Source organism: Peromyscus eremicus, chromosome 1, assembly GCF_949786415.1.
Source record: "Peromyscus eremicus chromosome 1, PerEre_H2_v1, whole genome shotgun sequence".
NCBI classification, from domain to species: Eukaryota; Metazoa; Chordata; class Mammalia; order Rodentia; family Cricetidae; genus Peromyscus; species Peromyscus eremicus.
Window position 1 is genome coordinate 81,569,112 of NC_081416.1, and position 20,582 is coordinate 81,589,693.

The 20,582-nt window shown below is 50.0% G+C and overlaps 1 protein-coding gene across 1 annotated transcript in view; it reads right to left on the reverse strand.

Annotated features, from left to right (window-relative positions):
• Positions 1–7,079: 7,079 nt before the first annotated feature.
• Vwa3a (von Willebrand factor A domain containing 3A) overlaps positions 7,080–20,582 on the reverse strand; it is a 67,373-nt gene continuing 53,870 nt past the window's right edge. Inside the window, exons 26-34 of the mRNA XM_059267662.1 lie at positions 19,846–19,977; positions 18,420–18,528; positions 15,302–15,446; positions 14,785–14,929; positions 13,911–14,062; positions 12,550–12,673; positions 11,019–11,116; positions 10,703–10,768; positions 7,080–7,717 (exon numbers count right to left, since the gene is read on the reverse strand). Coding sequence (XP_059123645.1) covers positions 10,717–10,768; positions 11,019–11,116; positions 12,550–12,673; positions 13,911–14,062; positions 14,785–14,929; positions 15,302–15,446; positions 18,420–18,528; positions 19,846–19,977 — 957 coding nt within the window. The 3' untranslated portion in view covers positions 7,080–7,717; positions 10,703–10,716. The remainder of the gene's footprint in view (positions 7,718–10,702; positions 10,769–11,018; positions 11,117–12,549; positions 12,674–13,910; positions 14,063–14,784; positions 14,930–15,301; positions 15,447–18,419; positions 18,529–19,845; positions 19,978–20,582) is intronic.

The following is a 20,582-nucleotide window of genomic DNA, read 5'->3' on the forward strand; positions in this document are numbered from 1 at the left end:
CCTCTATGAAGCCATGCAGCCTAGAGGCTGTCCACCTGTGGAGAAAACCAGAAGAATGTTCTAGGGTCATCCCAAGGCACACCTTACCAGGTCCTGAGGACTAAGGGGAGCTTCAGGTAGATTGGAGCCTCATAGATCTCTCAGGGCTCCAGACTCTTTCAGAGCCCCCCAGAACCTCCATGTGGCTGCTGGCTCCTTAGGGAGTCAGAGAAGGCAGTCTGTCCTTTGACTTCATAGTTGAGGAAACTGAGGCTCAAAATCATATTGTATGACTCAGATGTACACTAAGCACCCCTGAATCCCCACAGGCTCCATGTAGCACCCGAGGAAGGCAGGTCAGTCATGCCTAGGGGGCCTCACATACTGGGTGTGGTATTATCTGTCTCAGAATCAGAGGGCAAGGAGGAGGAAGAGGAGGGGGAGGGGAAAGGAATAGAAGGGAGAGAAGAGCGAGAGGAAGAAGAAGAGGATGAGAAGGAGGAGGGAGAGGAGGAAGAAGGAGAGGAGGAGGAAGAGGGAGAGGAGGAGAAGGGAGAAAAAGAAGAGGAAGAGGATGGAGGGGAAGGGAAGAAAGGAGAAGAGGAGGAGCAGGAAGGTGAGGAAGGAGAGGACAAGAAGGATGAAGAGGAAGAGGAAGAGGAGAGAGGAGGAACCACTGGGACATAAAGGGCTCAGCACCTGGGAACTTGTCTATGGTCCCCAAGTCTGCAGCCACTTCTGATACCAGGTGCTCCAGGGGCATCTGGCTGGCACCACACTGTCCCAGTCCCCTGTGGCTTTCCAGGTCAAGTGGGTGGGCCCCAGGGACCAGCACTGAGAACCCTGTCCTCCTCATTCTAGACCTATAGCTAACCTAGGCTCAGTCAACTGCCACAGTCTTTCCTACTCTCATCTCCCTGAGCATCAGGCTGGACCAAGGACTAGGTCATTAACATTACAGAAGTGGGGACTGTACCGCAGGCCTTCCGTGTACCAGGCTCTGGCCTCCCGCATGGTGCACAATGGCTGCACAAAGGAGGAGGTGTGTACTCAGTGACTGACTGGCCAATGAGCTGTTGCCTGTGGTGGTCACAGGACAAGGACCCCGGCAGTTATAAGAACTATGCCTGTGTCTCCTCTGTCATTATCCTGTTCGTTTTAGGACAGGAAGGCAGTCATGTCCCACATAAGTGGTGAGGGTATCTAATTCTCCCACCCCACCCCATCCTCAGGAGACAGAATGTAGCTTCAGAGGGGAGACTCCTCTCCCAAGGCCCAGATGACTCTTCTGGGGAAGGGTATATGGGTATTTATGGTGGCAAAGTCTGGGTGTGCCCTTGGGTAAAATGCTTAGAACTTCACTGTGCCTCAGTATCCACAGCTGTAAAATGGGCCCAAATCATCTTGACTGCTCCAAATGCCTTACACAGTGGTCTTGAGAGAGCAGACACCAAAGTCTTTGCAAATCGCCTCAATGCAGGCTGCATGCAGGGTTGCTGACTGGTGTCTCCCGTGCCTGGAACAGTCCCTGGCTAACGGCTAGGAGAATAAACGGGCCTGTTCCTCGGGGGAGCATTACGGCCGAGCCAGGACTGAACCTGGATATGGCAGTGCTAAATTCTCCTGGCAATCTCAGGAAGCATAAGCTACTGTTCCCATTACCCAGAAGTGGAAACCGAGGCCCAGCACACATCAGAGAACTGTGAAAGAATTACACTACAAGGCTGGCTGTGGTGATGCACACCTGCGATATCAGAACTTCAAAGGCCTGCACAGGAGGATTGCCATGAGGTTGAGGCCCAGCTTGGGTTGAACAGTAAGGTCCAGACCAGCCTGGGATACAGTCAAAAACAACCATGGCTAACCAGATGGCTCATCTCTGCAAGTGATCGGCTCTGTGAGTCCGATCCATGAGGAGAATAGAAAGAATTGACTTGAGGAGTTGTCCTCTGACCTCCACACATGCCCCGGGGGGGGGGGGGGGAGAGAGAGAGAGAGAGAGAGAGAGAGAGAGAGAGAGAGAGAGAGAGAGAGAGAGAGAAATAGTAGTAGTAATATTAAAAACTAACAAAAATGAAAATAGTTAGAAGTCCTTAATCCAGGTCCATGGAGACGCCAACGCTGGGTTTGATGAAAGGGTTCGGGAGTGGTAGGGACCCGGGCCTCCTGGTGACAGACTGTCCCACACAGCTGATGGATGGGGGCGGATCCCCATCCCGGTCCTCTTGCCCTCCTTCCCCAGCCACCACATCCCACTCTGCACTCACCTGGCTTGGGCTCCCGCAGGCTGCGTGCTTCCTGCGCCTCTTGGGTCTGGGCGCCAAAGCCAGCACCACCCGTGGGACCGTGGGACCGTGGGACCGTGGGACTGCAGCTCCAGTTGGGCAGGCTCGGGGACCGCCCCGCCCGCCCGCCCGCCCGCTGCCTCCGCCCCGCCCTGGCTGTCCCACCCTGCCGCTCTGCTCTGCAGCCCGGAGCTCGGCAGCCCCACTCACCTGAGGGTGAGCAAGCTAACAGGGCTGCGCTTCTGGTAGAGAAAAGAGGCAAAGGAGCTGCGAGCCTGCTCTGTCCTGACTGTTCTACTCAGGAGCCACCCACCGTTTTCTTTATTCCACTTTCTCCTCTTCACCATTCCACCTGTTCCCCCTTCCAGCCATCGTGTGTGTGTGTGTGTGTGTGTGTGTGTGTGTGTGTGTGTGTGTGTCCCCTTGTCCATCTATCTGCATCTGTCCTTTCAAACTTTCACTCATAACCCTCAGCCCATCTTTTCTTCAGCCCACCCTTACCTTTCACCTGTCCATCCGACCTTCCCTCTGCCCATCCTGCCACGTATCCAAGCCAACTTTCACCCACCCATTTATAGGCCTGTTTTCCTTCCTTCCGTTCAGCCACCTACCTATCCACCTACCTACCTAAGAATATTCTTATAGTCTCTTAATCCCTGCCCTCTTCTTCCCTGTGGTGCTGGAGGTTGAACCTAGGGCCTCACACAGGCATAAGTGTCCTACCATGGAGCTACATCCTCACCCCTGTCCTCTTTTTTTACACTTAATTCCTCTGTCGCCCAGGCAAGGCATTGAACTTGTGATCCTCCTGTCTCAGCCTCCCAGAGAGCAGGAATTAGCCTGCACCTCAGGCTGGGTTCTACCATTCCATTTTAATGGACGCTTCTTTATTGTTGACCTCTCCTCTCTGCTGGGGACCAGAAGGGCTTTCCCCTCCCTGGAAAACTCATATTTGAGAGACAGAAGCAGAAGGGCTGGCGTGTGTCCAGCCTTCTACACATCTGCTACAAGGAAGCAGCCTGGCCCTAGAGTAGGGAGCATGCTACTCACTTGATTCTGAGAAGGGCCACAAAAAACCGCTCCACCTGTATGAACAGCTCTGTGAACATTAGGTAAAGGAGGCAAACTCCAGATTTTAGCTTGCTCCTGCCATGTACCAGATGGAAGACTGTCCCATTCAATCTCCATAATTTCTGTTCCAGCCTCATTTTAGAGCTGGAGAAACGGGTTCAGAAAGGAGGCTTGGGAGGTGGTAAGTATAGGCTTTGCCTCTTTTTCTTTTGAGACAGGGTTTTTTTGTAGACCAGGCTGGCCTCGAACTCACAGAGATCCGCCTGCCTCTGCCTCATGAGTGCTGGGATTAAAGGCGTGCGCCACCACCGCCCGGCTACCTCTTTCCTTCTTTGTTACATTTATGTATGTGTATGTGAGTGTCCGCATGTGACATGGTGCACGTGTGCAAGTCAGAAGGCAGCGTGCAGGAGGTGGCTCCCTCCTTCCATCAGGTGGGCTCCTGGGATTGAACTCAGGCCATCAGCCTTGGTGGCAAGCCCCTTTGCCTGCTGAGCTATCTTCCCGGCCCTTTGCTACTTTCTTGCTGTTTGTTTTTGGGCAGCTACAAGGCTTGGTTTCCTCATCCCCATTCTGGAAATGGTATGTAGTTTACTCTCAGGCCACTGTGAGCTTATGGCTGATGTGATAGAGTATATGCAAATCTTAGACCACGGAGCTGCTCCGCTGATGCTAACAGTAGCTGTTGTCATTATTTGAGAAGGTGGGATTCAAACTCATTTGCTCTCCACCACTTCACAAGCCTGGTGTCTTCCTTGACCCTCCATTTACAAGACCAGCTGGACCACAGACCTCACATTTCCCAGGCAGCTGCCAGTGTTGGCTGACTCTCAAAGAGTGTCATCACTCACAACTACCATGGATTGCGTCCCACACAATACATTGAAGCTCCAACCCCTAGTACTTCAGAATGTGAGTAATTGAACACGGGATTAGTTCAGATGGGGTTCAGTAGAATGGAGAAGGCTTTCATTCCAGTACAGTTGATGTCAAGCAATGAGGGGGTAACCTGGGCACAGACAATCAAGTGGAGAATGGGGTTATACTGCCAGAGCACGGGAGCTATGGGAAACTAGAAGCCTGGGCCAGATCCTTCCCAGTGCCTCCAGGGAGCCGGCTCTGCTAAGACCTGGATTCTGGATCATCAGGCTCCAAAACCAAGACAATAAATTTACACAAGGTAGGGACTGGAGAGATGGCTCAGTGGTTAAAGACATTTGTTGCTCTTGCAGAACTCCGAGGTTTGGATCTCAGCATACATGGTGGCTTACAACCATCCATAACTCCAGCTCCAGGGGATCTGAGAACCTCCTTGGGCATTAAACATGCATATGGTGCATATATATATATATATATATACATGTCCAAAAAACACTCAAACCATAAAATAAAAAATCTTAAAAAACTTAAATAGCTTAATGATTATTTTTTCTAAGACAGAGCTTTGCTATGTTTGGGTTTTAGGCTGGTCTTGAACTCCTTATGTAGGCCAGGTTGGCTCTAGTTGATAGCAACTCTCCTGCTTCCTGAAACTGGGTAACTTTATAAATAAAGACATTTGTTTTGGCCTAAAGTTTTGAAAATTTTATTTTAATTCATGTGTGTGTGTGTGTGTGTGTGTGTGTGTGTGTGTGTGTTTTGCTTGAATGTATGTATACATGCAGTGGGTGCTTGGTGTCCCAAAGGTCAACAGAGGGTACCAGATCCCCTGGAACTGGAGTTAATCATGGTTGTGAGCCACCATGGGGGTGCTGGGAACTGAACCCAGGTTCTCTGGAACAGCAACAAAGTGCTCCTAACCACAGAGCTTTATCTCCAGTCCCAGCTCAAGGTTCTTGGGGTGCACAGTTGAGAGTATCTGCTGATGGCATTCTTGCTGGCAGAGTTCTGATGGCACAGGGTATCATGTGGAAGAGACAGGGCATGTGTATGTGTGTCTCTTTTGGCCTCTCTAACTCTTCCTATAAAGCCACCAGGATTTAGTCTTGGGGGATACAGCCTCAGCACCTTGTCTGACCCTAGTTATCTCCCCAAAGCCCCATCTCTGAACACCACAGCATACTGAAACGTGCAAATGTTTGAAGGGCATGTTCAAATCCTAGCTGAACCACAGCAGCGTCCTAATGAAATACAACTCAGATGAAGACAAAGCTTTTTAATCCCCCAGCACCCAATGCTCACTCTGCACTCCTCAGAATAGTTACCATTGTGATTTCTGTCTCAGTGACAAATATTACCTGTTCTTGAATTTCATATAGTTGTGAGCACATACTCTTATGTCTGGTTCCTTTTTCTTTTCTCTTCCTTTCCTCTTTCTTTCTTTCTTTCTTTCTTTCTTTCTTTCTTTCTTTCTTTTTTCTTTCTTTCTTTCTTTCTTTCTTTCTTTCTTCTTTCTTTCTTTCTTTCTTTCTTTCTTTCTTTCTTTCTTTCTTTCTTTCTTTCTTTCTTTCTTTCTTTCTTTTTGGAAGATTCTTATATAGCCCAGACTGGCCTTGAACTTGCTAGCGCCAAGGATGACCTTGAATTCCTGATCCTCCTGCCTCCATACCTCCTTTTTATGCAGGTCAGGATATCAAGAAACCAAAACTTCCTGCATGCCAGGCAACCAACCCAGTCACATCTCCAGCTTATTTTAGTTTTTTTTGCGTATCCATTGTTTATGAGTTTGATACATCTTATTGAATGTAGTAACCATATTTCATGCTCTTCACATTGACTCATAGTTTGGCAATATACAAATATGTCATGATTTGTTTGTATATTATACCACGGTTGGACATTGGGTGGTTTTCGATTTTGGGTTTTTACAAATAAAGCTACTGTACACATTCTTGCATCCACACACGCATTTCCCCTAGAGAGGGATTGTTGGGTCACAATTTAACAGAAACTTTAATAGAAACTTTAATAGAAACTGCCACATTTTGAAAGTGGTAAAAATTTACATTTCTTCCCCTGAGCCGCGTCCCAGCAGCAGGAGCGTTCTGGTCACTCCGGTGTCTTGATGTGGACCGTCATTTTGTGTCAAGTCATTCTTCTGAGTCTGTGGCTGCGTTCCATTGTGACTTTAATTTGTATTTCCACAATAGGTGAGGCTGCCGAGTTCCTTTCCACTGTTCTTTTAGGAGTGACAGGGGTTGGTTGTTTTTGAGATAAAGTTTCAAGTAGCCCAGCCTGGCCTGGAACTCCTGATTCTCCTGCCTCCAATTCTCAAGTGCTGAAATGACAGGTGTGTGCTACTATGCCTGGTTCAACTGTGTGTGTGTGTGTGTGTGTGTGTGTGTGTGTGTGTGTGTGTGTGTTTTGTGTTACTGAGGATTGAACTTAGAACCTTGGGCATACTGGGCAAGTGAGTCACACCTCTAGAGGTTAAGCACTTTTGCATATGTATTTCCCATTTGTGTTTGTCTAAGTTGCTGTGCATTTTTAAAAATAAGTATGTTTATCCTTTTCATATTGAGCTTAAATCTTCTATATAATCTGAATGGTGTTTTGTTTTTTGTTTTTTCCAGACAGAGTTTCTCTGTGCAGTTCTGGCTGTCCAGGAACTCACTCTGTAGACCAGGCTGGCCTTGCACTCAGAGATCTGCCTGCCTCTGCCTCCAGAGTGCTGAGATTAAAGGCGTGCGCCACCACTGCCCAGCATTTAATGAAGTTTTATCTCACTCAAAATTTACACACACACACACACACACACACACACACACACACACACACACACACCTCATTACCAGTACTCAAACATTTGAAGTCAGTTTGACTCTATTAGTAAAAGCAATTTTCTCATTTTAGGAAATGATCCCAGATCATCTAACACACGATGTTCCCACTCATGTGTACGTGGTATAGTCAGGTTCAAAGGATGCATATGCCTTTCAGAGGCTGAGCACAGCATTTGCTCTGGACTGGATCCATAGTAGCCTCTGGTTAGCAGGTGATGGTGGTGGTGATGGGGCTTGGCTCTTGGCTGTGTCTTCCCCCAAGCTAGGCTGCTGCTGCCTGCCTTTACCCATGGATCTGGGTGGTAAGAAGTATAGAGAGGAACAAGAGAAGCAGCCTCATCAGGCTGTTATCAAGAGATGGGTTGCTACATCCAGCTGGGTGTTCACTGCTTACCATGTGACTGCCATATGGCAGGTTCTGGGAATCCATGGATAGTTAAGACAGTAGCTTCTTGCGGGGAGGGAACTGTGGTCAAGAAAACTTAGGACATTGAGCAGGACATCACAGTCTACAGTGCTGAATGCCCCAAGAGGCACAGCTGGTCGGGAAAGCCAGAAGAAGAGGAAGGCCAGAAGCATCCAGATGTGCCTGGAGGTCCTTAGCTCTGGATGGGTATCAGGGACATCTTCACAGTGGAACCGATGCCATCTGAGCTGTGCCTTGACAGATAAGCAGGAGTCACTAGGCAGAAGGTGGCAACAGAAACTTCCTAGTGAGCTCGGTCTAGAGAGTAGGGTGTGTTGTGGGACACTGCAGGAGAATGAGGGACTGTGTGTGGAGGGACACTGCAGGGGGATGAGGGGCTGTGCGTGGAGGGACACTGCAGGGGGATGAGGGATTATGTGTGTGGAGGGACATGGCAGGGGGTTGAGGGACTGTGTGTGGAGGGACACTGCAGGGGGATGAGGGACTGTGTGTGGAGGGACACTGCAGGGGGATGAGGGACTGTGTGTGGAGGGACACTGCAGGAGAATGAGGGACTGTGTGTGTGGAGGGACACTGCAGGGGGATGAGGGATTGTGTGTGTGGAGGGACACTGCAGGGGGATGAGGGACTGTGTGTGGAAGGACACTGCAGGGGGATGAGGGACTGTGTGTGGAGGGACACTGCAGGGGGATGAGGGACTGTGTGTGTGGAGGGACACTGCAGGGGGATGAGGGATTATGTGTGTGGAGGGACATGTCAGGGGGATGAGGGACTGTGTGTGGAGGGACACTGCAGGGGGATGAGGGATTGTGTGTGTGGAGGGACACTGCAGGGGGATGAGGGACTGTGTGTGGAGGGACACTGCAGGGGGATGAGGGACTGTGTGTGTGGAGGGACACTGCAGGGGGATGAGGGATTATGTGTGTGGAGGGACATGTCAGGGGGATGAGGGACTGTGTGTGGAGGGACACTGCAGGGGGATGAGGGATTATGTGTGTGGAGGGACACTGCAGGGGGATGAGGGACTGTGTGTGGAGGGACACTGCAGGGGGATGAGGGACTGTGTGTGGAGGGACACTGCAGGGGGATGAGGGATTATGTGTGTGGAGGGACACTGCAGGGGGATGAGGGACTGTGTGTGTAGGGACACTGCAGGGGGATGAGGGACTGTGTGTGTGGAGGGACACTGCAGGGGGATGAGGGACTGTGTGTGGAGGGACATGTCGGGGGATGAGGGACTGTGTGTGTGTAGGGACACTGCAGGAGAATGAGGGACTGTGTGTGTGGAGGGACACTGCAGGGGGATGAGGGACTGTGTGTGGAGGGACACTGCAGGGGGATGAGGGACTGTGTGTGGAGGGACACTGCAGGGGGATGAGGGACTGTGTGTGGAGGGACACTGCAGGGGGATGAGGGACTGTGTGTGTGTAGGGACACTGCAGGGGGATGAGGGATTGTGTGTGGAGGGACATGGCAGGGGGATGAGGGACTGTGTGTGTAGGGACACTGCAGGGGGATGAGGGATTATGTGTGTGGAGGGACACTGCAGGGGGATGAGGGACTGTGTGTGGAGGGACATGGCAGGGGGATGAGGGACTGTGTGTGGAGGGACATGTCAGGGGGATGAGGGACTGTGTGTGGAGGGACATGGCAGGGGGATGAGGGACTGTGTGTGGAGGGACATGTCAGGGGGATGAGGGACTGTGTGTGGAGGGACACTGCAGGGGGATGAGGGACTGTGTGTGGAGGGACATGTCAGGGGGATGAGGGACTGTGTGTGTGTAGGGACACTGCAGGGGGATGAGGGATTGTGTGTGTGGAGGGACACTGCAGGGGGATGAGGGACTGTGTGTGGAGGGACATGGCAGGGGGATGAGGGACTGTGTGTGGAGGGACATGGCAGGGGGATGAGGGACTGTGTGTGGAGGGACATGTCAGGGGGATGAGGGACTGTGTGTGGAGGGACATGGCAGGGGGATGAGGGACTGTGTGTGGAGGGACATGTCAGGGGGATGAGGGACTGTGTGTGGAGGGACACTGCAGGGGGATGAGGGACTGTGTGTGGAGGGACATGTCAGGGGGATGAGGGACTGTGTGTGGAGGGACATGTCGGGGGATGAGGGACTGTGTGTGGAGGGACACTGCAGGGGGATGGATGAGGGACTGTGTGTGGAGGGACACTGCAGGGGGATGAGGGACTGTGTGTGGAGGGACATGTCGGGGGATGAGGGACTGTGTATGTGGAGGGACACTGCAGGGGGATGAGGGACTGTGTGTGGAGGGACACTGCAGGGGGATGAGGGACTGTGTGTGGAGGGACACTGCAGGGGGATGAGGGACTGTGTGTGGAGGGACATGTCGGGGGATGAGGGACTGTGTGTGTAGGGACACTGCAGGGGGATGAGGGACTGTGTGTGGAGGGACATGGCAGGGGGATGAGGGACTGTGTGTGGAGGGACACTGCAGGGGGATGAGGGACTGTGTGTGGAGGGACACTGCAGGGGGATGAGGGACTGTGTGTGGAGGGACACTGCAGGGGGATGAGGGACTGTGTGTGGAGGGACACGGCAGGGGGATGAGGGACTGTGTGTGGAGGGACACTGCAGGGGGATGAGGGACTGTGTGTGGAGGGACACTGCAGGGGGATGAGGGACTGTGTGTGGAGGGACACTGCAGGGGGATGAGGGACTGTGTGTGTAGGGACACTGCAGGGGGATGAGGGACTGTGTGTGTAGGGACATGTCAGGGGGATGAGGGACTGTGTGTGGAGGGACACTGCAGGGGGATGAGGGACTGTGTGTGGAGGGACACTGCAGGGGGATGAGGGACTGTGTGTGGAGGGACACTGCAGGGGGATGAGGGACTGTGTGTGGAGGGACATGTCGGGGGATGAGGGACTGTGTGTGGAGGGACATGTCGGGGGATGAGGGAGGCCTGGGAGACCCCAGACACAAGTCAAAGAGCCTCCCTGCCCTCAGCCTTCAGAGTGCCCTAGTGCTAAACACTTTATTTCCTGCAGGTAATCTGGGGTCACAGCTTTCTCTGTTGGTTTGCCCTTTAGGTCAGGGGTTCTCAGTGGGTGGTCTCCATGGACTAGCTTTTCAAGTCAGAGGAATCACAATGCCTGATCCTTCCTCACAGTTACACTTGTGTGTAAGCAGCGTGGGCCTGGCTCTTGGTGAGCACTCAGCAGATATGGCATCCGCTCCTTTTCTTACCTGAGAACATGTCTCTAGCAAAGAGTGACCTTTGGTTCCGCGTTATTTTTCTTCAGGAGCTGGGATCTAGAAGCGAGAAGGCAAAGGAACATGGCTCCCGGGGAGTGGGTAATGAGATGGTGGGGTGGGGAAGGGCAGATACTATATGTTTTTGTTCCCCATATGTGGATTTTTCTATGAGACAAGTTCTCACTATGTTGCCCAGGAACTGTGTGGTCCAGGCTGGCCTTGAACTCATCTGTCTCCCGAGTGCTGGGATTAAAGGTGTGTCCGTCTGGGTGGTTAACAGGTGGGAGGCACAGATAGACAAGCATACCTGAAAACCTGGGCTTGCTTAAGGAGGCTTCTAGCCTTGTTGACCTCCTGGGCCAGTATCTTTAAGTCATCCCCTTCAAACAGTGGCAACTTGGGATCCTAGGGGAGGAGAAATGAAGGTAAAATTCAATATACTAAACTGACTAGGTGAGACCTGAAAATCTAAAGTCTCAGAAGATGGTTAGAGCACATTAGATGCAGCCTCTTGCCAGAGGCAGGGGATCCTTGTGGCCGCAGCTCACACGTCTCCTCCTATCTAGGCAGCCACTCTATACATGGGATAGTTTGAAATTAGATGCTGCAAGAGTCAGCATCTGGGGTAGGGGGGGAGGGGGGGGAGGGACCAAGGGAGGGACCAATTCATTTCAGTGAGTTTGGCTCTTCCCTGGGTGCATGAGGAAAAAATGGTATGTATGTGTCTTATCTAAACTGCTGGTCAGTCAGTAAAGTCACTTAAGCCCTTTCTCCACTTCTTCTAGTGAAATAGAGCCTCACAGGAATGTTTTTGAAGACATTGACTACTAAAACTCCAGAGCCCCAGAGCTCTGAGACAGAGAGCCGGCGGCGGCGGCGGCGGGAGGGCCGGCGGTGGGAGGGCAGCTGTTCCCCCTGTGCTGGCAGAAGCCTTTGGATCTGTGTGGGGGTGCACATCTGTAATCCCAGAGGGAAGCAGGAGGATCAGGAGTTCAAGGCCAGTCTCAATCACGTAGTGAATTTGAGGCCAGCCTAAGCTATGTGAGACCCTTGTCAAACACCCAAGGCCTGGGGATCTGGAGATGGAGGTCAATGGAAAAACGCTTCCACAGGCCCTGGACTCAACTTCCAGCACTCCTGAACAACAGAGATAAAAGTTAAAGCCAGGCCTGGTGGCACATACTTGTAATCTCTGTCCTGGGAAAGAGGAGGCAGAAGGCTCAGGAGTTCAAGGCTACATAGCAAACCACCGTCTCGAAAGGCTCTATGAAAACAAAGAGGAGTTAAATATGTGCGCCATTTCCCTGCTGAATGGGAAGGGGCTCCTTGGGACCTTCGGCTCCTCAGTGTTTGTTGTATAGTAGTAGCTAACCGATGACTTCATTCCATGCTGCTTAGATGAAATGAATGTCTGTGTTCCAGAGAATGAACACCGGAGTCCACAGGAGTTAAAGCACAGTGGTTCTGAACCTTGTCTCGGGGCTCAGCTTCACCCTTCTTCTGACTTTGGGCACACACTTCAACTTCTTGAGCTGTTTGTTTATGCAGGGATGAGGATGTAAGAGTGGCTGATTTAAAGAGGTCATCGAAGTAAACTGATCGTCCCATATTGTAAACACTCAACAGGTCGAAACCGGTCTGACCTAACCATAGCATTCCCAATCTGTTTCCACCTTCAGGGGGAGTTGGCTTAGTGGGACAGCCATGGGAAACATACCCCTCTTGATCAGCATTGTGTGTTACAAGAGAAGCAGAGATCTCAGGCAGAAGGAAGCCAGTACCTGTGGAGGCTTCCTGAAGCCTCCTCAGGAGACTCACATTTATGACTGGTGACCTACCCCTTCCTTGATGAAGCCTCTGGTGAGCAAGCCATGAATACCGCTGAGGGTGTCCTCACTCACAGGGCAGTGGTAACGTCCTCCGCTGAGGGAGGCCAGCTTCCTCAGGAACTCAACTGCTGCTCTGGAGGAAGAACAGAGGCTCAGGGACTCACAGAGGCCAGGAGAAGCAAGCAGAGCCCCAGGCCCAGTGGAACTTAAGTCTTGTGGAGCTCAAGGGAAAGCAGCCTGGCTAATGGGCCTCAGCTTGTACCATTTAGATCACCGTTAGGACCGTCAAGGACACTCTCAGGCGCGGTATACACATCCACCACTAGCGTCTACTGTGTGAAAGGCCTACAGGGACACAAATATGGTCCTTATAGAGTTCATAGTTGAGTCAGAGAGAGAAAATATGTACCCAAGTAACCAATTTTATTAATAATAAAGTTTATATATTTTTTTTATTGGGGATTGAACTCAGGGCCTCATGCATCTAAGTATGTACTCTGCCACTGAGACATGCCTTTAGCCCTCAGGATAAAGGGTTCTTTAAATGGGCCGCATCTTGTCTAACACATGTTCTTCTAAACGACCATCTGTAATAAGAATTGTTCTATCAAGATCAAGCCAGTTTGAAATGCCAGCATGGAGGGGGAGGGGGTCCAGAAGGCCTAAAAAAGAAAGATGGGGCTTGAGAGAAATGGTTCAGTGGTTCAGATCTCTTGTTGCCTTTGCAGAGGACCTGGGTTCGAGTCCTAAGATCTACATGGCGGCTCACAACCATCTATAACTCCAGTTCCCGGGGGCATGAACTCCTCTTCTGACTTCTGAAGGTACCAGGCACTCTTGTGACAGACATACCTACATGCAGACAAAATATTCCTACATATACGATAAAATAAATAATAGTTTTTGAAAAGGAAGAAAAACCATGAAATTGAGAGGGACATATTGTGGGGGTCTAAGGGAAGTTGGAGGTTGGAGTTGGGGGTAGGTGTAATCATGCACGCATACATGGATGAAGTTTTCAAAGAATAAATAAAAATATTAGAGACAGTGCTATGATGATGTTTTCTTTTCTAGTTTCCCCAAGTATTCATAAATGTTTTCCCTAAGCAAAGAAGGCCAGAAGGGAGAAGACAACAGGAATCATGAACTAGGGTGCATCAGTTCAAGGGTGCAGAGTGACGTAAGATCGGCTTGTTGCTTGGTCAGTCTGGGGTGGGGAGAGGGTTGCTGCTTTGTGGTGTCCAGGTCACTAATTAAAGCAATGCATCCCTAGTTCCTGTGTCTAAGGGAGGCCCTGGCTTAATGGAGGCTCTCAGGCCTTTAGACATGTAGCCTAGGAGAAGCAAGTTCAGCTTCCTACAGTTGCTCACCTGTCTGTGCTCGTCAGGGAGATAGTGTGCACTTTGACGTCTCTCCCCTTCAAGAGCCTTTGCACAGTGTCAAGAATAAGGCTGCAGCTTGTGTCTGGCTTTCCGTCAGTTAGGAGGTACAGGCCTTGCATGTCCTGAAAGCTGAAGGCTTTCTAAGAGAGAATAGGGAGGTAGTCAGACATGGTAAGGGAGACTCACTGGGAAGGACAGAAACGGCCCAAAAGAGGAGACTCTGTCCCCAAGGAAAATGTGTCTGACAGGATTCTAAAATTGCCCATTAAGATTATGATTCTGGGCCACCAAGACAGCTCAATGTGTAAATGGCTTTCTATGCAAGGCTGGCAATGTGAACTTGATTCCTGGAACCCATGTAAAGTTGGAAGGAGAGAACTGACTCCACGAAGCTGTTTTCCACACATAAGCCATGCCACGTATACCCACACAAATCATATCCCTGCACCACACACAATGAAAACAAATTTTAAAAAAGATTGAAATTCCACTGTGGTGGTATTGTGTTCCCCAAAATATTGTGTACCTTAATAAACTTATCTGGGGTCAGAGAACAGACAGCCACTAAATACAAAGGCTAGAAAATGGTGGCACTCACACCTTTAATCCTAGCATTCCAGAGACAGAAATCCCTCTGGATCTCTGTGAGTTCAAGGCCGCATTGGAAACAGCCAAGCATGGTGACTCACGCCTTTAATCCCAAGGAGTGGTGGGAGAGAGAGAGAGAGAGAGAGAGAGAGAGAGAGAGAGAGAGAGAGAGAGAGATATGAAGTGACATGCTGTAGGTCCCACAGCATCATGGGCTACTGGTATGGGATAGCACTGTTTGTGCTACAGGGTGGGGTTCAGTGGCAGCACTTGCCATTAAAGCGGATAAGAATGAAGTGTTCCCCTGGGCTTGTAAGCGGGTCACCCACTGCATAGCCTCGTGACACGCTGATTCTGTGGTCTCCACCAGAGTGTTCTGCCATGGCTTCAGGTCCTTGGCAAAGCTGAGCAGGTTAAAACTGGAGAGGAAGAAAGAGAAGGGGGCAGAGAGAAGAAAAACGATTGGTAAGAACAGGCCAGTTTGTGCTGATGTTGTGGAAGTCACCTCCGTGAGGACTGTTCACTTGAGGACTCTACATGAGTCCAGACACTGAGAAGGGAGAGGGTACCCCTGAAAATGCTAGATGCAAATGTAAGGAGATTAAGATGCTGCCCTGGGGCAAAATACAGTGTTCTTTCCTTCTCAACAAATGATTCAAAAGAGCATTTCTCGTTTCTAAAACCTCTCTACCCCTTGGAACTGTGAGGAACTGGAAGAGTGCTCAGCCTGGGAAAACGGGGAGCTGCCCTCTAATCTTCCTGACCCTACCCACCCCAGCCCTGTCACCTACCTGTCACAGTGCTTCCTCAGCTGCTCCCAAATCAGCAGAATCATCTCTGTCTTCATCTGCTGCAAGTGGGGGCCCATGGAGCCTGACGTGTCCAGCACGATGCACACGTTGCTTTCCAAGATGGTGCCAAACAGCCTGCGGCTCCCTGCTCCAAGGTGGGTGGCAGAGGCAGGGAAGGGGTGAGATGTCAGTTTTCCTCATGGTCTCTACAAAATACCAAGTCTCGTAGTACCTACTGCCTCCTCCATAACTGGTCACAAGTTCTCCACTGGGAGATGGCCCTGAGTGTGGCGCTAGGGAAGTCAGCTGTCCAAGGGCTGATTTGAGATTTGGGAGATCAAGATTTCATCTCTGGGGACCGGAGAGAAAGCTAGGGTGAGGGACTGAATGGAGACACCTGTGCGGGATAGGTGAGACATAAACAGAAGTTGTCCAAGGCCTGGGGACTCGGCTCCAGGGGAGATCCAGAGGGCTAGCAACTTGTCCAGAGCCTACAGCTTACAGACTAGGTTCTGTCTTGGTCCCCTAACCCACACTTCTGCTGTGGAATGCTGTTCTGTATGCTTTGAATATGTGTTGCTCTGATTGGTTAATAAATAAAACTCTGATTGGCCAGTAGCCAGGCAGGAAGTTTAGGTGGGGGAAGCAGACGAGGAGAGAGACAGGAAGAGGAAGGGCAGAGTCAGGAGTCGCCAGCCAACACAGAGGAAGCAAGATGACAAGGCAGAGCTGAGAAAAGGTACCAAGGCATGTGGCTAAACATAGATAAGAATTATGGGTTAATTTAAATGTAAGAGCTAATCAGTAATAAGCCTGAGCTAAGGGCCAAGCAGTTATAATTAATATAAGCTTTTGAGTGATTATTTTATAAGCAGCTGCAGGACTGTGGGGCCTGGTGGGACCAGAGAAACCTTCCTACTACACACTTCCATCAGGCACCCTCTAACTTTGGTCTTCTGGTTGTACAAGGCTAAACAGAAATGACAGTGGGAAAGTTCAGCAAGTATTTGAGATGACCAATGTCATGAACATTGGTGTTCACTGGGACAGCAGAAGAAAACTGACAAATGGCTGGAATATCAACCAGCCACTCTCCATGATAAGTGGACCAAGTTTGTTGGACCTTGGTGCGTGGTGATAGTCTATTTGTGCTGAAATGTGATATTTTATTTGCATGTTAGTAAAGTTTGCCTGGAGGTCAGAAGTCATAGTAAAGTCATAAACAGATGTCAGGCGGTGGTAGCACACACCCTTAATCCAATCACATGGCGGGCAGAGTCTCTGTGTGGTCAAGGACACAGTCAAGGTGGTGATATGCGCCTTTAATCCCAGTACCAACCATAGAGAACTGGAGGTCTGTATAGATGGGCAGTGATGAGGAAGTGATGTGGCTGGGCTCAGAACCAATGAGAAGGCAGAACAGGAAGGCAATAAAAGCACAGTTTAGACAGGAAGAAGCTCTCTCTGGGAAAGCTACAGCGTGGTGGTAAGTTAAGGCTAGTCATGGCTATTTGCTATTTCTCTGATCTCTTTGGCTATTACCACTGTATGTGGCTCTGTGTTTCTTATTTAATAAGACTGTTTAGAAATTCATCTACATTGGTGCCCAGGGTCTTCCAGGATTCATCTGGGTGTCCCAAAGCAATTCTGTCATACAGAAGATAAGAGGAAAGCCAGCCTGAAGCTGGCAGGGTGGTCTATGAGACTGGCCAGCCAGTGGTCATCCCTCCAAGGACCTCAACCACAAACATTTAGAATCTGATGGCAGGAACATAGTGTGAGCCACCATGCCCTGCCCATTTTCACCTTCCAAATCTCTCATGCTCTGCCCACTTCTCTGCCTACGTAACCCAGGCCAGCTCTCTTCGTCTCCCCAAAGAGTAGGACCAGATAATGCCTGTTCTGCTCTATCCCCCAAGAGTTTATCATCCACAGAGCAGCAGAGGGATTATTGCAAAAGCTGACAGATCATTTTCTACTATGGAAAATCTGCTAATGGCTTCCCGTTGCTCTTAGTGACATCTGTGCCCTGGCTGCATCTCTCTCGCGCGAATGCTCTTTGCTCGGCCCCTCCTTACCACACTGTCCTCTTCTTTTTCGTCTTTGAACTCAGAGTTACCCCTTCCACTCAAGGCCTCTGCCCCAGACTGCCTTTCTTCTACACATCACTTCAGGGACACTTTCTCTGAGATGACACTTTCCCACCTAAGCCAACTGCCCCTCACAGTGCTGTACCGAGCCCCCACTTGCCCTGCACTTATCAGTGTTGCCATATCACACTTGTTTGTGACTCTTTGGATAACAGCTCTCTCCTAGACCACATGATCCATGAGCTCAGGAGCCCTGTTGGGAGTTGCCTTCTACCCTCTCCCACATACCTGGCAGGAGTTCAACACTTCTTCATTGAATGAATGAATAAACAAATGAATGAAGTAACCCTCTGGGTGAGTTTGTGTGTCTGAGTCCTGGGGACTGAACGTGTGGCTTTGTACATGCAAGGCAAGCACTCTGCCACTAAGCCATATCCCTGACTCTCAGGTGAGTTCGAAGTACAGGTGTTTGGGTGTGGACCTGTGTGTGGGGTGTGAGATCCTTGCTACAAATGATGGCACTCAGTCATCAGCTCTTCCAAGTGGCTGGTGTGAGTTGAGAACAGGGAACTCTACTTCCCCTTTGCCCTGCCCTAACACATGACCTGTCAGTCACCTCTGGAGATGGGAAGAAAGGCTTTGGAAAGCAGCACTCATGGCCACACACTATGACCACAGACTGTTTAATACATAACCCCCATTTCCTACCACCCGGCAGCAATGGTCGGAACTAGGACATCCTCAGTCATGTACAGGGAAGTGACGGAGGTATTCAGCTCTGTAGGTAGCCTGGACAGGCAGATGCTCCCTCTGGTTCCCATCCCACACTTCTGTCTCCTAGCCCCTTGCCTGACCTCTGGACCCAGAGCTCGCTCATTCAGTGCAAGGAGAATCGGCTGGGAAAAACCCACTGGCCTGACAGTTCTTGAGGAGTTGGCCTTGAAGGACTGACCCTGAAATTCTGGGGTTAGCCTTACCACTCTCTCTCTCGGGCTCCCCCCACCTTTCCAGGCTGTAGTCAGACTCACCAGACAGCAGCCACTGCAGCCTTTTCACATAGCACCTCAGCATCTTCTCCATGCACGTGATGTACTCCTCCATTTCCCGCAGCGTCCACCGGATGTGCTTAACCACTCCCTGGGGGAGGCAAGCAGAGGCTGATACACCCCACCAGTGATGGTTCACAGTCTCAGAACCCCTAAAATAGTTTATACCATTGAAATAAACAACTCTCCACATATTTCTTTAAATATATATTTGTTTGTTTGCATGCTTCATTCATGAAGCAGGGTCTCACTGTGTGGCCCAGGCTGGCCTTGAACTTACCATCTTCTTTCTTCTGCCTCCTGAGTCCTAGCATTGCAGACACAGACCATCACGTTTGGAATGGTTTTATTTATTGAAAAGTTACTTTTCTTTTAATTTACTACTAGATTCCATGATTCTGTGAAGGAGTGGAAAATAGGATAAGGGTGGATGACAGAGTCACCGGAGTAGTAAAAACCACCTCATCTCCAAGTTTTAAAATAGAAAATCCTTCATCAAGGGCCAGAAGGTCTGTATATTTCAAATGGAAAGATAACCTCAGACAGAGAGGTCAGCATGAGAAATGACCCCACATTCTCTTAGTGGATAGTTTTTAGGTTATTTTAGTTTCCTCTGGTGTTGATAACATGGTATCAAAGGGCAAAGTGGGAAAGAAGCCAATTTTAGTTTTGTACTGAATGCACTTACTGCAACCTCAGAATAATGGGAAAAGCGCCACTCACACAGAAAGCAGAGAAGGAACCTGCCCCTCCTGCCATCCTACCAGAGCCGCGGCCAGTGTTGGGGCCAGTGATGGTGTGAGGGGGACGGCTCCCAGTTTGAACACTGGGCTCCCAGCTGGGAAGGATTAGGAGTTGTGACCTTGTTGGAGAAGGTGTGTCCTTCGGGTGGACTTTGAGGTTTCAAAAGCCCATGTCATTCTCAGTTAGCTCTCTCTCTGCCTCATGTTTGTGGTGTGAACTCTTAGCTACTGCCAATGCCTGCTTGTATGCTGCCATGCTTCTCGTCACAAGGGTCCTGGACTCTAACCCTCGGAAACTGTAAGCCCCAAGTAGACTCTTTGCTCTACAAATTGCCTTGGTCATGGTTTTTTATCACAGTGACGGAAAAATAAGACAGGTACCAACTGCTTTGGAGTGACTACTCTAGCCACTGCCTGTGTGCTTAATACCTGCTTCTGGGTCTTGCATCTACTCCAGAGTATGACCTCAGACCGTGAGGGCTTGGCTTTTTCTTTTTCTACCAGAATTCTGTGTTTTCCATCAACTGAGGGAAGTCCTACTTTAGGGAATGAGGCTGTACCAGGAGGAACAGATGTCAGTGTCCCCGGACCTTCTCTCTCTGCCACTGGCAGCTGCCAAAAGTAATGAACTGGGGGACGAGGAACACACACACATCGTCACTTACGTTGATCTCTACACTGGGGAAGAGAGTGCAGTGTTTGGCTGCCCTGCGTGCTGACCTTTGACTTCCACAGTGGGGCCCAAGACATCTGGAGAGCTCCAGCTTCAGTTTCTTCAGCCCGCAGGTGGCTACCCACTTTAGAACAAAAAGGTAACTTGGGTAAGATAGGCCTGAGCAGCTGACTCACAGGTCAAAGGCTTTTGTTGGAAGTATGCTCCTGGTCCCCTCCGAGCATCTATTATGCTCCTGGTCCCCTCTGAGCATCTATTACTTGCAAATCCTCTCCTCAGCTATGGGAGAGAGATGCACAAGAATGGCCGACAGGGAACCCAATGCACTGAGCATACACTTGGCCTTGTTGACTCTGGTAGATATTATTGATTCTTAACACCTAGCACAAACTTCTATTATAATGGTTGGGTTTAAATGGTCTAAAGTTCAGACTCTAAAACCAATCAGGATAACCTCAGTCTCTTCATCCAACGGAGAGATGTCAGGATGTAGGCTCCAATCCATCTGAGCATGATATCCAGGATCAACCCAGCCAGAACCAAGGCCAGACTGTCATTGAATGGTTGTGTGGAAAAAGATGATATGAACCAGTAGGGGGATTTCTGTTGCTTATACCCTAAAGGATCTGACATCAATAAGGACTATGACAAAATACACTTTAGTTGTGCCTCATATCAATCTTATGAGATAGGCACAATGTCTTCATTCATTTTATTTATTTATTTATT